The 16,275-nt window shown below is 38.8% G+C and overlaps 1 protein-coding gene across 2 annotated transcripts in view; it reads left to right on the forward strand.

The window, feature by feature from the left end:
• Positions 1–2,821: 2,821 nt before the first annotated feature.
• SMCHD1 (structural maintenance of chromosomes flexible hinge domain containing 1) overlaps positions 2,822–16,275 on the forward strand; it is a gene marked incomplete at its 3' end in the record, with an annotated part of 116,322 nt that continues 102,868 nt past the window's right edge. For both annotated transcript variants that reach the window (XM_081148582.1, XM_081148583.1), the window contains exons 1-4: positions 2,822–3,446; positions 10,666–10,741; positions 11,409–11,570; positions 15,786–15,868. In XM_081148582.1, coding sequence (XP_081004708.1) covers positions 3,270–3,446; positions 10,666–10,741; positions 11,409–11,570; positions 15,786–15,868 — 498 coding nt within the window. In that variant the 5' untranslated portion in view covers positions 2,822–3,269. The remainder of the gene's footprint in view (positions 3,447–10,665; positions 10,742–11,408; positions 11,571–15,785; positions 15,869–16,275) is intronic.

Consider the following 16,275-nt stretch of genomic DNA (forward strand, 5'->3'; position numbering starts at 1 on the left):
GTCCATCCTTCCTAAATGCAACGGTCTCCAGCATTTTTTGATGCTCCCTTCCTGCTCTTTGTATCATGTCTTCCAGAACCACTTCCACTGCAGTAAGATCACTTGTATTTCTCCCCATTTCGATAAAAGCATTATCATCTACCCAGTGGCCTAAACCCAAAACCCGAGTCATCCTTGATTCCTACCTCTCATCACTCCCTTCCCTTATTTCCTAAAATTCTTTCATATGAGTCCATAGCACAACCATGACCTCTTTTATTCATTCGTTTATTTAGGTATGAGAATTTTTATTTTTTAATCTGTTGCACTTTTGAAAACATCTTTATTGAGATAAAATTCACATACCTTATAATTAACCCACTTAATGTGTACAATTCAATGGTTTTATGTATATTCACAGAGTTGTGCAACCATCACCACAATCTAATTTTAGATATTTTTATCACCCCAAAAAGCACCTCGTGATTGGGTTTCTGCAGCAGCCTCCAACTAGTTATTAGTTTAAACCCTTGTGATCCATTCTTTATGTTATAGTCAGAGAGGACTTTCTAAAGTGTAAATCTAAGTGTGCCCCATCCTAGGTTAAAAATGTTCAATAGCTCCTCTCATCGATAGTGTAAAAAACCTTTAAGGTGACTCCAGGGCCTGTAGGAGTCTGACCTCTATCTTAATTCAGGGATAAACAATATTTTAGATTCATCTGGAGATGATAATGGACTTCAGAAAATTTATGAACCCCATGAATGTGAATGCAAAGTTGAAATAAACTTCGACATTTGTCCCTATGCAGAGACAATGTTCAGTTGCATTAGATTCTCCAAGGCCTAGAATATCTGGAAAAGCAGTTTAATTACACATAGTTTTACCCATTTTATAGTTTTGTATTGTTTGAATTTTCATTTTACCTATGGAGTGGGAAACACAATCATATTTTCAGCGTTTAAGGTTTCTAAAGCTCATTCTAGCCCAGGGACTGTTAAACTCAGGGTGTAGGGAGGTGATTGAATTGGTAAAGGAAAGAAGGACATGGAAAGGGGAGAGATAGATTTATTGGAGGGAGTGGAATGTTAATGCCACAGCAAGTCTGGTCTTTATTCCTTGTCCAGCATGCTTCTTGGGAGGTGGCTGGTGCTTTCCCTTGTCCATCTTTGAAGCCCCAGCGCCCAGCACACAATAGACATATGACTGGCAACAAGTGCGGAATGGGTTAATGAATAAACGAATGAATACTTCTAATAAAGCAGCATACTTATTTATGTTTCTGTCTCTGTCATATTAATCTTGTGCTCAGCACCTGCTGAAATGCCCTTAGTTGCCTAGCTAGATAGGGATTAGGTTTGGCACTTGAGAGTACATGTTCTTATTCCTAGTTCAGTCCCTAACTTAGTTTCTTGTCCCTAACACCATGTTACCTCTTTAATGTTGTACAAGTATTATAATATGCTCCTGAGTGCTCTCTGAGTGTTTCTCAGAGGCTCACAAACCGCAAGTTTCTTTTCTGATAATCAGTTTCATTTCTTTTTAGCCACACCTCTTATTGTCAAGTAACTTTTTTCAAGCAGTGAGTTTCAAATATTTAAACCCATTGCTCTTGTAGTTTAGGTAACCACGGATGTTTTATCTAATGAATTTAAAAGAGCACAAAAAGGGTGTCGTTTCAAACCTGCCTCACAAACCAAAAGTTTCTTTTCTGATCATCAGTTTCATTTCTTTTTAGCCACACCTCTTGTTGTTTAGTAACATTTTTTTCAAGCAGTGAGTTTCAAATACTCAAACCCATTTCCCTTGTACTTTAGGTAACCACAGATGTTTTATCTAATGTGTTTGTTCAAAAGAGCACAAAGTGTGTACTTTCAATCCTGCCGTGGTACTTAATGTCTGCCCTGGCACTATAATGTCTTCGGAGTAATAGGTTCCATCTGAAGAAGAGCCTGGTGTATTTGCCAATATAGCACTTTGTCTCCAACTTCTAATCGATCGAAAGAAGGTCTATTAAAACTGAAACTTTCAGAAAAACAACTGACTTTTCTCAAATGACTAAACGTAGAACTACAACGACAGTATTCTTTGTTGTTTTTTTTGTTTTTTTATTTAGGGCACAACACACCCACAATAAGGATATTTAATGAAACACAAAGGCTTTTACTGAAAGTGTACTATATGTTAAGCATTTTGTGAAAGTTGTCTAATTTAATCCTAATAATCCTTCGGCATAGGTGCTCCCATTCGCGATTTTCAGCAACATGACAGCGGCGGAGGCGAGGCGGGTCGTAGGGGAGCTGCCGATGCGAAGATACCCCAGCGACCTGGACCCTGTCCGCGCCCCACACTCCTCTGAGGCCCCCTGCAGGTCGGGCCGGTCGCACAGCCTTGGTTTGGACCGACTCAGGGACCACCAGCTTTGCTTGGGGGCCACTCTGGAGCCCACCAAGAACCCTTAGGAAATGAGACGGAAAAGGTGGCACAGGGTCTCTTGGCACGTGTTTTCTCTCCGTGGGAAGCCACGGACTCGCTGCGGCGTAAGTTCCACCCCGTGAGAGCCGCGGGGCTGATGCTTCCCGCCGCTGCGTTACCGCGACCCGGCCGCGTCGGGCACAGCCCGGGAGCGCGAAGCCCCGCGGGCTCCGTCCGGTTCTCGGCGAGGCGGGAAGACACCGGGACCCTCTCGATCGTGAGAACAGTCGCTCGGAAGCTTCCCCCGCCGCTCTCGGGACCGGCTCTCCCGCCTCAGCTCAGGGATCGCCCCCCGCCCCCCAGCCCAGGTGCCCGCGAAGGGCGGGAGCGCTTCCCTCCAACTTACGCCGGGCGAGAGGGGCGGAGCGGGGCGCGGAAGCCCCGCCCAGCGCGCGCGGCCCGCGGGATTCGCCCGCCGCCTGCGAGACGCGGGCCGCTCCCTCTCCTTTCCGGGCCACAGGCCTTCGCCGCCGCCCGGGTTTAGACTCGCGCTACCACGGTCGCGTGGGCGGCCGCAGGCGCGGGCCCGCGCCCTACGGAGAGCGCGCCGCGCGCCCCCTTCGCCCCGGAGCTGCTGGCCGCGGAAGTGACGTGGTGGACGGGCAGGAGTTTGTTTGAATCGGTTCCCGGGTGATCCTCGCTCTTGCGGCTCTTCGGCCGCCGCGGCGGAGGGAGGAGCTGCAGGGCGCCGGGGTTGGGACCTCGCGCCCCCCCGGGGGACCGGAGCTGAAGGCGCCGCGCGGAGCCTGCATCTGGGCCCTGGGCGCGGCGGCGGTAGGCGCCGGCGCGGCTGTTTTTTTCTCCTTTCGCCCAATATGGCAGCGGCGGGCGGCGGCGGGCCCTCGGTGGGGACTGGAGAGAGCGGCGGAGGCGACGGCTGCAAGAAGGTGTATTTGTTTGACCGGCGCGAGAAGGAGTCGGAGCTCAGCGACCGGGTGGTGCAGGTCGGGGAGCGCTCGGACTACGCGGGATTCCGCGCGTCGGTGTGCCAGGTACGCGAAGGGGCGAAGGAGGGATGCGCAGGCAGAGTTTGGGCTGGGAGGGTGACGAGAGACCCAACTTTCTCACTGAGGGCAATAAACCTGTCACCCGGCCCTGGTCCGGCGGCTTTGGCTTCCCTTCCCCGGGTGCCCGCCATCCCCGTAGCCGGACGGCAGGAAGCCGGGGGCCGGCCCCGGCCCGGGCCTGGCGGTGCAGAGCCGGCCCCTCCGCGGGCCTCCCTCTGCCCCGGCGTTTCCCGGGCACCTCGCTGCCCAGGATTTGAGACCTCAGGTTTAGTTGGCCCGCGACGAACTTAGGACTCCGCTTGTGTCTCTCTCGTCTGGAACTTTTTATTTTTTTAAGAAGAGAGCGGAGTTGTACCGGGTGACTGTTAGGAGGCTTGCGATGCTTAAAAGTTGTGAAATTCCTGGAGTCGGTTTACCTCAGGTTGATGAAATGATGCGGTGACTTCGCGGGTCGCCCTGTCAAGGACCTTCGCAGGCCCCGCTGGCGGGACCCGCCGTAGTGGGAGCCCGCGTCCAGGCTCCCGCAGGTGCAGCTTGTCGGCTGGCCCTGGGCACCCGAGCCCCTGGGATTTCCTGAGCTCGCTCCGAGGGTGCCTGTGGGTAGCTGAACCCCGAGGAAGGGTGCGTATTAGTTTGCTTTCAAAACTAATGACCGTGCGAGGAAACCAACTTCGAACCGTGAAGTGTTTTCTAGATAGGAAGTGGCGGTGCTGCCTGAGCTTTAAAGGGGTGGTGCCATGCCCTGCATTAAGCACACGAGGTTCTTGTTTCGCCATGAAGATCTCCTGGCTACCCAGGGAAAAGAAATTTGTGTGGAAGTGTCTTAACTCGAGTGGGCAGATGACTTAGGACCGCTTTAAAGACGCAACTCTGTATAGTGCTGAAGTGATTGAAATCCAGAACCATGCAAGGGACCTGGGAGCAAGGACCTTGATTTGTTCACAGCTGTGTTCTCAGTGCCTAGAACTGTGCCTGGTGCATAGTAAATGCCCAAATCAGAATGAAGATTTGAAGGACGGCAAAAATGGATGAACTTGGAAGTTCATTCTGGGCCTTGATATAGACGATTCCCATGTGTTTAGAGAGTGAATGAAAGACTGCTTATCTTTTTTGATGAGTGTTCTGTACTCAGAACCATCCCACAAAAAGGAAACCTTTTGTTTATTATTTTTATTGTAAAAAAGATCAGCACAATAAAGAAAATATGGAACCAGAGGGGAAGAGTAAGCCTGTACTCACTGTAAAATTTGTTATCACCGTTAGCACTTCGGGTTATTTCTTTGTATCCTTAATTTTAAAAATTATTAAATTTATTGGGGTGACATTGGATAATAGTTATATATTTCAAGTGTACAATTCTATAAATACATCATCTGTATATTGCATAGTGTGCTCACCACCCGAAGTCTAGACCCTCATTTTTAAAAATAACTGTAATGCATGTTTATTTTTTCACTTAATGGCACTATTTTTCTGTTTTAATGTAAGTCTTCATAGTCAAAGCTTGAAATGGTCTGTTTAGTATCACTCTTTACATAACCAAGTCTCCTTTTGTCGACATTTACATTGCTTTCAGTTTTAAGTAATGCTATGATAAACATCTTTGAATACAGTCTTTCATGTCTTTATTTTTTGAACCTTTTTCATCCCTTGGCACACATAAACTAATTGCTAAAATTCTGCAGCACACCAAAAAATGTATTCAGTTTTTTGCCGATCTGACAAAAAAATAGGTATAATTTTGATTCATTCACTCAGGACTGCTATTGTCGTGTTGGCTTTAGTCAGTTTATTTACTTATTTATTTATTTTCACAATCTAAGGAAAAAGAGGCCAGTGCCCCTGACTGGCCTCTATTTTAAAAATGCTTGTGGTACACCAGTTGAAAATCTCTGGTTTAGAATATTAGAGGTAAAATTCCTGGATCAATGGTTGAGAACATTTTTAAAGTTCTTGATTCATATTTTTAAATTGGTTTTCACATAGGTTGTACTAATTTACTTTTCTTTTAGAAATAAATTCTTCCCTGTGAGAAGTTTCAGTAACTGTTAGATAGGAGAAGTATTATTAACCTCTTATTACATAAGTGGAGACTCACTTTTGGAGATGGTGACTCAATTTAAGTCAAATAAGAGAGTCAAATTAGGATTCAAACCCAGAATCCATATTCTTTCTGTTATACCACTCTGCTGCAAATAAAGTTATTTGTTATAGAGAACAGATATATTTATTCCATTTCTTTAATATTGTAACTCTAAAATCAAGGAAAAGAGTTTGCTTGCTTGCTTGTTTGTTTTACTGATTCTTTACTTCCCACTTTTTCCTGCTAGAATGGACAAAGGTTAAATTTGATTAGCAGTGAGAGGGGAAAGCTAGTAAGAAGGGGAAAAAAGAAGCCTTTTTTATTTTTGAGAATTTACTTTTTAAAGCATCATTAGATTATGCCAGCTTATCTCATAATGTTGTCTCCATTACATACAAAAAAACTGAATTAAGTTACTGAATTCAAGTCCAAGGTTATACAGTTAATAAGCAGTCAAAGTGGGATTAGAATCTAGGTATGTTTGATTCTAAAGCTTGTGGGGGTTTTTTGTTGTTTATTTTTTAAATCTCCACAATGCCCACACTATCAACTAAAGCCTTCATTTTCTTTGTTAGGGGAGGAGGCAAAATAGTGTACTAAATTAAAGTTTTTCATTAAAACTTAAACCAATAACTGTTTGTAGTGCTAAAAAGTATTGTGGATCCTAAACTGTTATTTGGGGAAAACTCACCTTGTGGAAAAAGGGAGGAATCAAGAGGAAAGAAGAGGAAAGGGTAGATCTAGAAGAAGCCCTTAGACTTGTGGTAAGCAGCTATTGATCACCTGAGCCCTTGTGGCCTTGCAGAATCAAAGATTAGAAAATGACTCAATTGGCTAGTTCTTAAATATGTCCAGACATAAAATCCCATGTACGCACACCCTCCTCTCCAACCCCAGTTTTGAGGAAGTGCCTATTATACCTTGTTATCCTACTATGGCAACTTGTTATACCATCATTCTTTTTTAAATATTGTATGCTTCTTGAGGGCAGGAGCCTTACCTAATAGTTTATAGCTGTTTAATTGATGAATCAATCTCTTACTTCCATCAAAAACTTTGTACATGGGGTACATTATGTTAAAAATTACAAAAGATGAAAAGAAAAATAGTAAAAGAAGATAGACGTAGGAAATAATAGAATAGTAACCTGAGGAGAGTTAATAAGTGGGTGTTCATTTGATAATATCTGACACCAATGCTGAGCCATGAAATCAGCTTTCAATTTCTTAGAGGTCAAAACAAAGAAGGAAAGATAAGCTGCTAGGGTAGCAAAGCTTTGATTTGGGCAAAATTTCTCCCTAGATTCCTCACAAATACTGCCTGATAAAATGGACAACATCTTTACACATAGGAAAGGCTGCTGCTTATCTTGTCCTTTAATTCAAGGTAGGGTGTATGTTATTTAGGGTAGTGCAAGCTGCTTTAACCAGTTTCCATTGAAATTTTGTAGAGATTTCTCAAGTGCAGTATGAGTGTTCCTGGTCTGCGGGTGATTCAGAGACAGAGCCATTAAATATAATGCCAAAGCACAAATCATAAAGGCTAGTTTGCAGTTTCAGAGCAGTGCATTGAAGTACATAGTTTCTGACTGACTTAATCCATGGATGAAATTTTAAGTGTTTGAAGGTTGTATGGACTGTGAGTTAGCGCTTCATAAATATTTCTTAAATTTGGCTTTGGAGAGAAGTTGGGCAGCAGGTAGTTTGAAGCTGACCTAAAGACATGGGGGGCAGGTACTTTATATTACTCATTAAAGGCAGATCCATATACTTTAACAGTCAATCCAGAAAAAGGTGGGATTGAAGTGCTTTTATAAAAATGAGAAAGCCTAATCAAGAGTCTCATCCAAATACAGTATGTCCTGTTTTCATACAGAGACAGGGAGAGAAAGTATGTTTATAATCAAGGCCAGATTAGTACAAATACATGAGAGACTAGTTTATGTCTGATAAGAAAGGTTTTAGACCAAAAATATGAAGAGAGAAGGGTATGATATCTTGAATAAAAGCATAATGTAAAAATATTTATAATCTATGGTTGTCAAATATCAGCTATAAAATATTAAGAAAAATTATAAATTCAAGAAATAATTTTTATACAGAATTATAGGAAAAGCATAGAAAAAGATAGCTTATATATCTTAATTGAATAATAGAATTATGGAGAGATTGTATGGAATAATTATATATAAACACTTTTCAGATGAACCACATAGATCTTAAAAATGCAATTTGGTGCCCTAGCCACTTTGGCTTAGTGGTGAGAGGGTCGCCCACGGACTGAAGGGTCCTGGGTTCAGTTTTGGCCAAGGGCACGTACCTTGGTTGCAGGCTCCATCCCTGGCCCCAGTTGGGGTGTCTGTGGGAGGCAACCAGACACATCAATGTTTCTCTCTCTCTTTCCTTTCCACTCTCTCTGAAAAGCAATGGAAAAAAATATCCTCAGGTGAGGATTAAAAAATAAAAGCAATGTGGCACATAATTTTTCAGTAACTATAAAAATAAATTTTGTTCTACAGGATGCATAAGAATATGATCTAATAGTTGGGTCGTTGTAGAAATAAAGTACTAGTGAACAAAGAAATAAAGATTACACAAAAACCTGATAAAGATCTGTAAAGACAGTTTTTATTTTTGTTAAACAAATAGAATCTTTCCCCCATCAGTTTATGTTCATAGCTTCATTTCCCTAGGGTGGAATTACATATTAGTATCTTTAATTTTACTAAATTATACCATATTGCTCTTAATATGGTTGTACTAATTATCAGTCCTTTCAGCAATATGTGTATATGGTCCAATTTTCCTGACTAGAGGCCTATGCATTTTATTTTCAGGCTTAAAAATTTTGACAGTGACATGGGAATGATAATCAGATTGTTTTAATTTCTCTGTTAACTACTTAGGGTCTATTTCAGGGTCCTCTGTTCTCTTTCACTGGTCAATTATAGTATATTTTAACTAGAAATTTTTCTTATAAAAAGCTTCAAACATATATAGAAATATAATGAACCCAAATATACTCATCACTCAGATTTAACAGTTACCAAGTATTTATACCACACTAGCATCATTTTTGTCTTTTCTATCACATTCCAGGTCTTAGTTCACTTTGTTCCTATGTACTTCAGCATGCATTTCTGTTATCACGCCATCAAAAATATTTTTAATACCGTATTTTGATGTCTCTCATTTTCTCAAAAATGTATTTGTAATGTTGGTTTGTTTTATTTTTAAATATGTCTTTAATGATTTGAGAGAGAGGAAGGGAGAGAGAGAGATAGAAACATCAATGATGAGAGAGTCATTGATCAGCTGCCTCCTGCAGGCCCCTGCTGGGGATCGAGCCTGAAACCTGGGCATGTGCCCTGACTGGGAATTCAGCTGAGATCTCCTAGACCCTAGGTCGATGCTTAACCACTAAGCCAGGCCAGCCGGGCAATGTTGGTTTGTTTAATTCAGGATCCCAACGGGTTCTTATATTGAAGTTGGTTTTTTATGTTTCTTAATCTTCTACAATTTAAAACATTTGAGCAAAACTTTCCCCCAGTCTCTTTTTAGTTTTTCCTGACATTGATCTATTGAAGAAATCAAGTAGGTTTTTCTTTATTTAATATTTCACATTTTGGATTTGTCTGTGCTCTTTTATGGTGTAATTTAGCTTTTCCTTTATTCATATATCCTATAAACTAGAGGTTTTATTTTTAAAGGCTTCAATCAGGATTTAGGTTCAATCTCTTTGGGGTGGGGAAACAGAATTCTTCATAGGTGGTTCAGGTACTTCATATTGCATCACATCTGGAGGCACATAGTATATGGATATTTCACCTACTCTTAGCAATGCTAAAATTGAATTAGTGGGATTCAGGTGGTTTCAGGAGAGAGAAAGAGAAACATCAATTGGTTGCCTTCTGTACGCACTCCAACCCAGGATGGAACCCACAACCCGGGTATGTGCCCTGATCAGTGTGCAGGATGCGCTCCAACCAGCTGAACCTGGCCAGGGCTCCTCCTGTATTTATTAGCTGATGTTCTTTAAAGAAAGACACCCCTCATCAACGAGAGCTGTTTGGTTACCCTGAAATACAGTTGGTGTAAGAAAGCAGGGTAGGAGCTCTTGCCTTTCCCTTTGATAGGTCAGTATGCAGAATAAGGAGTTGGTGCCTTAGTTTCTGCAGTGACTAAGGGTTTTAAAAGACTTGAGTATCATTAGTCTAGATTTTTTTAGTGGTCTTCTGTAGTAAGGTTGGTCTACATTAACTAGTTCATCATTACCTGAAACAGAAGTCAGCCTTTTCTCTGTACATTGTCGTGTTGTTTAATTTTATTAAGAACCTGTGTCTTTTAATTTTAACGATATGTAAAATGTTAATGAAAACATTAACTCACTTTTCTAATTCCCATTTTTTGATTTGTTTTGAAATTTTTAGTTATTTATGTGTTCATTGGTCATTAATTTGTAGTTTCCTCTTTTTGATTATTCATGTCTTTTTGCTTTTTCTCTTTGTTGATCTTTATCTAGATTTATGAAAGCTTTTTTTTTCTGCTAAGGCTGCTAACTCTGTCTCTTCTTTCAACTGCATCCCGCACCCCCCAATTTATAATTTGCCTAAAATTTTAAAGTTATTCTTTTGGAAAGGGTTGTAATCGATCTAATGAGTCTTTAATACAGGTAACCTGCATAGCATGGCCTTTTTTATCTCAGTGTTCTAAAATATTAACCTCTATTCTAATACTTTTGTTTTTACATATTTAAATATTTAATGTATGTGAATATGTGTTGTGTTAATAAGTTTACTTACATATTGATTTGAAGTAACGCCTTTTGTCTGGGAGGAGCCTGCTAATGTTGAAACCTTTCCAAAATGTCCCACCTATTCACTTGTGATCCTAGATGGCATATAATAGCAGAATAAACAACCTTGTTTAAGCAAATAATTTACAGATAGATTTGTGCTTAATTATGAAGAGGCAAAATTTTAAAATACTAAGACAGCCAAGTAAATGTAGTAATTGTTACAATATTATAATATACTATTAGTATTTTTATACTTTTTAAACTTGACTGGTGCATTTATTTCCTTTGTGTATTAATTGATTTTATTTCTATTATTTTGGATAGACACTTGGCATTTCACCTGAGGAAAAGTTTGTTATTACAACAACAAGTAGGAAAGAAATTACCTGTGATAATTTTGGTAAGTAATGTTCAGTTTATGCTTTTATTTTTAATATGTTCTAGTACATTGTAAGGCAGTAACTATTTGATTACATAGATAAGCATCCAAAAACTGTTGATGATTTTGGTTACTTTGTTGGGATGGGGAAGGAAACTGTCTATATGTTCACAGTTTGTGCAGAGGTCATATTTTTCAAGCAAGATTATAGAAAAATAGTTGATATCATTTATGACTACAGAAAATGAGACCTTGCCCAACACCTAGCCACAGGCCTTCCATGTGGACTTTCAAAGAAGCTAATTCTCCTAATCAACTTGGATTCTTCCATTATCTTTTTTTACCCAATTGGATTCTAAGACCTGCCAGTTTTTCATGCCTAATTTCCTTTTGAATGTAACCATTCTCCTTTCATGTTGATACCACTCTAATGTAGTTCCTAATCTGATTTCCTGTGATAATTTAACTTACTAAGAATTGAGGGTTGCAGATGCATGGAAGTATTTGGGCCTATTCAACTGATAATCTCAACAAAACACAGCTGAATTTATAGATCAAACCATTGTTTGGGGGTTTGCCTGTACCATCTCTAAAGATATTTCATAGATAGAATTTGCATATTTAAAATTATAAATTCACGTGTTTTTGAGTCTAGTTTTGCACTTAAGATGTTACCTTTTGATTATAGACGAAACTGTTCAAGACGGAGTTACTCTGTACCTGCTACAGTCAGTCAATCAGTTACTACTGACAGCTACAAAAGAAAGGATCGAATTCCTGCCTCACTATGACACGCTGGTTAAAAGCGGCATGTATGAATATTATGCCAGTGAAGGACAAAATCCGTTACGTAAGTGCTCCTTTTATACTGACCTCGTTAAATCGTCACTCTCCCTGACCTCCATCACCTGCCCACTCCTTTACTTTAAAAAAATTCTCTCATTCTACTTTTTTAGAAGACTGTGACAAATCATTGTGAGCTTCCTTCCTTCAACCTCTTCATCACAATATAGTTCGTTTTCTACCTAAGTCATCTTCGGAGTAAAGATACTGCTCCTTTAAAACTAACCTGTTATTAGAATTCATTCCCTTTCAACTTGTGAGAGATCTTGTGTCTACACATCCTTCTATCTCATGTATGCTCTCCTCTCTGATTAATTCTTCCTCGACTCCTATACACCTCTCCCAATTCAGAAAAGAATTGTTTTACCTCACAGATTTGTGTAGTTGAACTGCATGAGTAAGTGGTTTGTGTTCTAATCTCCATTTCTTTATTTCCTGTCGCCTTTACTACTTGCAAGTTTTTATCCTACCTTTGGATTGTTTGCTAGTGATCTTTACAAATCAGTTGATTTAGAGAATCTTTTCTGTTTGGACCCTGCTAAAGTATTTAATATTACTTAGATGTTCCTTATAAACTTTCTTATTTAAAATACTTCTTATTGTATATGCATTATAGTTTGTAGGAAATTAGAAAACATAGATAAGCAAAAAGAACATAAAGAATATCCATATCTTTGCCACCCAGATATAACCACCACTAACACTTCAGTGTTTATCACTTCAGATCTTTTCATGTTGTTTGGTGTTTTTTCTATTTTAGTGGTTTTATATGACGCATGCTACTTTAACTTACTTTTTTGCTTAAAATGAACATCTTTAATATATGTCAATATATATTTGCAATGTATATTTAGATAACAATATACTGAACAGCATTCTATTTTTAGACATTTAGGTTATTTCAGTTTTTTTTATTTTATTACAAATGACTGGGTATTCTTATGATTAAATCTTTGTGCACATCCTCACCTTAAGTGCTACTAGTACTATTTCTGTTATCAGTTGCAGTGCCAGGTACTGCAGTGCTTTATGAGCATTTTCTCATCTAATCCTTGATCCTATGTGGAAGCTAACGTTAGGTAATAACCCTGTTTTGCAGAAGAACTGAGGCTAAGGGGTTTTAGGTAACTTGCCAAAGGCCACTGTATTGGCAAGTTTTGGAGCTAGGATTTGAACCCTAAGCAGAGTGATTTCAGAGCTTGAACTTATAACCAGTGTATTGATCACCTCTGATATTCTTTTCATACAAAAAAAATGCTTTTATTTCTTCAGTCTTAAAAACATCATAACCTTACTACTTCTACCAGCTACTGCCCAGATTTTTGCTCTGTTTACAGCAAAACTTCTCAGAAGAGTTGACTTTATTCTTAGCAGTACCTGTCCTCCCATTCTCTCCTATTCACTCTCCTGTACTTATACTTTTAAGGTTACCAGTGACTAAATCCAGTGATCAATTTTCAGTTCTCATTTTACTCAAGGCATTATTTGACATAGTTTATTACTTCTTCCTCCTTGATACAATTTTCACTTGGCTTTTGAGAGACCACATTCTATTTTCTTTCTACCACTGGCTGCCTTCTCTTTTCCCTTTCCCTACCTTATTTTTTTAATTATTGAGGTATAATTGACGTATCTCCCCGCCTTCTTAATGTTGAAGTGTCTAAGGGCTTAGTCCTTGGTCCCTTATCTCCTCTTATTTCCTTACTTGGTGATCCCATCCAATCTTGTGGCTCAAAATACCTTACCATTTTTATGTCAGTGACTCTCAAATGGAGGTTGTGAGAAATGGTCATTTTTACTTAAATATTGAAAATAATGATACTTATCTCCTGGATTCCAAATTTTGTCTATCCAGCAACTGTCCATGTGGCATCTCCACTAGAATATCTAAGATGGGAACCCTGATCTCTTCACTGAATCCCATACTACAGTTTTCCCATTCAGATTGATCATTGCTCTGTCCTTTCAGTTGCTAAAGCCAAAAGTCAAATAGATTCTTCTTTGTCTCATACATTTCATTCAATCTGTCAGAAAATCCTGTTGGCACTATCTTCTTTATTTATCTAGAAATGACCATTTCTCAGCACTTCTATAGCTAACACTAGGTCTGAGGCATCATCATATTACCTAGATTATACCAGTCTCTTAATTCATCTATCTCTTTTCATGCCTGTCCACATAAAGGTTGAGAAGTCAGATTGTGTTATTCCTTTACTGAAAATACTTATGGCTCCCATTTCATTAAGAGTAAAGGCCAAACTCTTTACAATTTCTTACATGGCCTTATCAGCTCTGCTTTATATCTTAGTTTGTTTTCACAACTCTTCTTACTCTTTCACTCCCCTCTAGTTTCAGCTTTATTCTCAGTTCAGGGACCTGTGCTTGGAATGCTCTTTCACCAGATAGCCCCTGTCTCATTCCCTTAACCCATTCAAGTCTTGCTTATGTTACCTTCCTAACAAAACTTACCTTGATTACCCTTTTTAAAATTGCAACTGTGTTCCTGCTATATCTTTACTGTTTTTAATCTCTTTTCTCTGCAACATATACTACCTTCTAAAATACTAAATAATTTACTTATTATGATTATATTTGATTTCCCACCTTTCTCCACTAAAATGTTAATTCCACAAGAACAGGATTTTTGTTTGCTGTGTTCAGTTCATAGACCAATGCCTGGTAAATAGAGGGTGCTTAAATACTTGCCTGTTGAATGAATCTTTAATTCTTTCTCTGGGGACCAATTTCTAAATGTACAGTCATGGAGTCAGTAGATATATTCATTTCTGTGACTTTTGATAGAGATTAATGCCCATCCAATTGGTTTTAACCAGGTTTCATTCCTACCATCATTATAAGAATAAGCAGGGACTTTCACTATTTAAACTCTTGCTTTGATTTTTGTGACTTTCCCTACTTCTTTCCCTACTTCTCTTTCCTTTGCCTTTGGTGTTACTTTGGGTTATTTTTGACTGTATGGTGGACATCTCTTCAGTTCATGCTGATCATTTCTTTTTATACTTTTCTCTTAGTGAACTGATCCAAGCCTTAACTATTCTGTGTCAATGAAGCAAAAATATCTCTGGCTATCTATCTTTATTCTCCCAATTAAGCACAATATCTGTTCCAGCTCCCTTTGGAACACCTTTACTCACTGAGCTTGATATAGTGGTAGGGCATTTCCTCTAAAACTGAATTTTTTTTCCCTTCCCTCTAAATTTTCCCCTTATGGGAAATATGACCAATTGTACAGTCTTCTGGAGCAAATACCCGAAACTTTGTTGGATTTCTTTTTTCTCCTCTCCTTTTATATATAATCAAGTACTAAATTTTACTCATTTCTTCTAAATTTGTCTTAACTTTTTTTTCTTCCTATTTCCTACAGTGTTCCTTCTCCATTTTTCAGTTATTACCCTTAACCAGATCCTTATACATATCTGATTTCTAGCTAGTTTATAAACATAGTCATCCCCTAACTGTTCAGAGTGTGGAAGCCTTGCTGTAGTGCTACTCTGTGGATTAATTACAGCTTTAGTTGGGTTATGCTTCAGTGGAAGTAAGAGACATAAATTTGCTATGTTCTTCTTTTTAATTAAGGGAATAAAAGTGAGAAATAATTTGAGTAGTGACCTTGAAGAAAGGAGAATATTTGGAACAATGCAGAGCCAGTAATACATTGAGCATCCAGTTGGTTGTGTAGTAAGAAACCAGTAGCAGTTCTGTGTCAGTTAACCAGACATGTTTTACTGTTTGACAAGCTGCTATTAGTCATAAGATATGTATCTAAATTAGCTCTTAATACACACGTTTATAGTTGCTTTATATTTGCCTCCATATCTCTGTATGTGCTTACTTTGGACTTCTGCATAATGTGATTACATACCACAGAGTATTATTGGATTTTTATGGTTAGGGTCTTCTGTCTCTTATGTCTGTATGTCTGTCTTTAGATTTTAAACTCCTTGAGGCCAGGAATCATGGCTGGCTAACTCATGCCATATAAAGTACTGGTTGATGACTGCTTTTTATGCTTGTGGTGATTGGTGATAATGCCATTAATTATGTATTATATCATTAGGATCAGAATAATACTTTAATTCTAGTTATTTGGAAAATAAAAGGGATGGCTTAAGGTACTTTAGAGTGTCTTCTACTTGGGACTTTTATATGAAGTATTTGGGAGGGAAAATTTAAGCAATAATGTTTCCTCATTGTTTTCCAGCATTTGCCCTTGCAGAATTAATTGACAATTCATTGTCTGCTACTTCTCGTAACACTGGGATTAGAAGAATACAGATCAAATTGGTAAGAAAATAATACAATTAAGCAATTTAACTTTTCCTTTTATAAAAGTAGTATAAGTTAATTGGAGAAAAATTAAAAAATAAAGATGAAATAATTATCTGATATCTCTTCATCCATTGTTAAAATTTTTTCTATGCATATATGTATACAAATGTGTGATCATAGTGTACATTTTTTTTGTGATCTTCTTTCCCTTAATAGTAAGTATGTTATAAACATTGCCATATCATGAATGTTCTGCAGTATAATATACCATTGCTGCAAGTTGGTTTATTGGCATGATATAAATTATATATAATGTAAAATATAATATAAATGCAATATAAATTAGCCTAGTATTATTGAACATTTAGGTTTTTTCTTGTGTTTTAGCCTTTGTAAGCAATGTTGACATGGTAAACATCCTT

Source organism: Miniopterus schreibersii, assembly GCF_964146895.1.
Source record: "Miniopterus schreibersii genome assembly, chromosome: 10".
NCBI classification, from domain to species: Eukaryota; Metazoa; Chordata; class Mammalia; order Chiroptera; family Miniopteridae; genus Miniopterus; species Miniopterus schreibersii.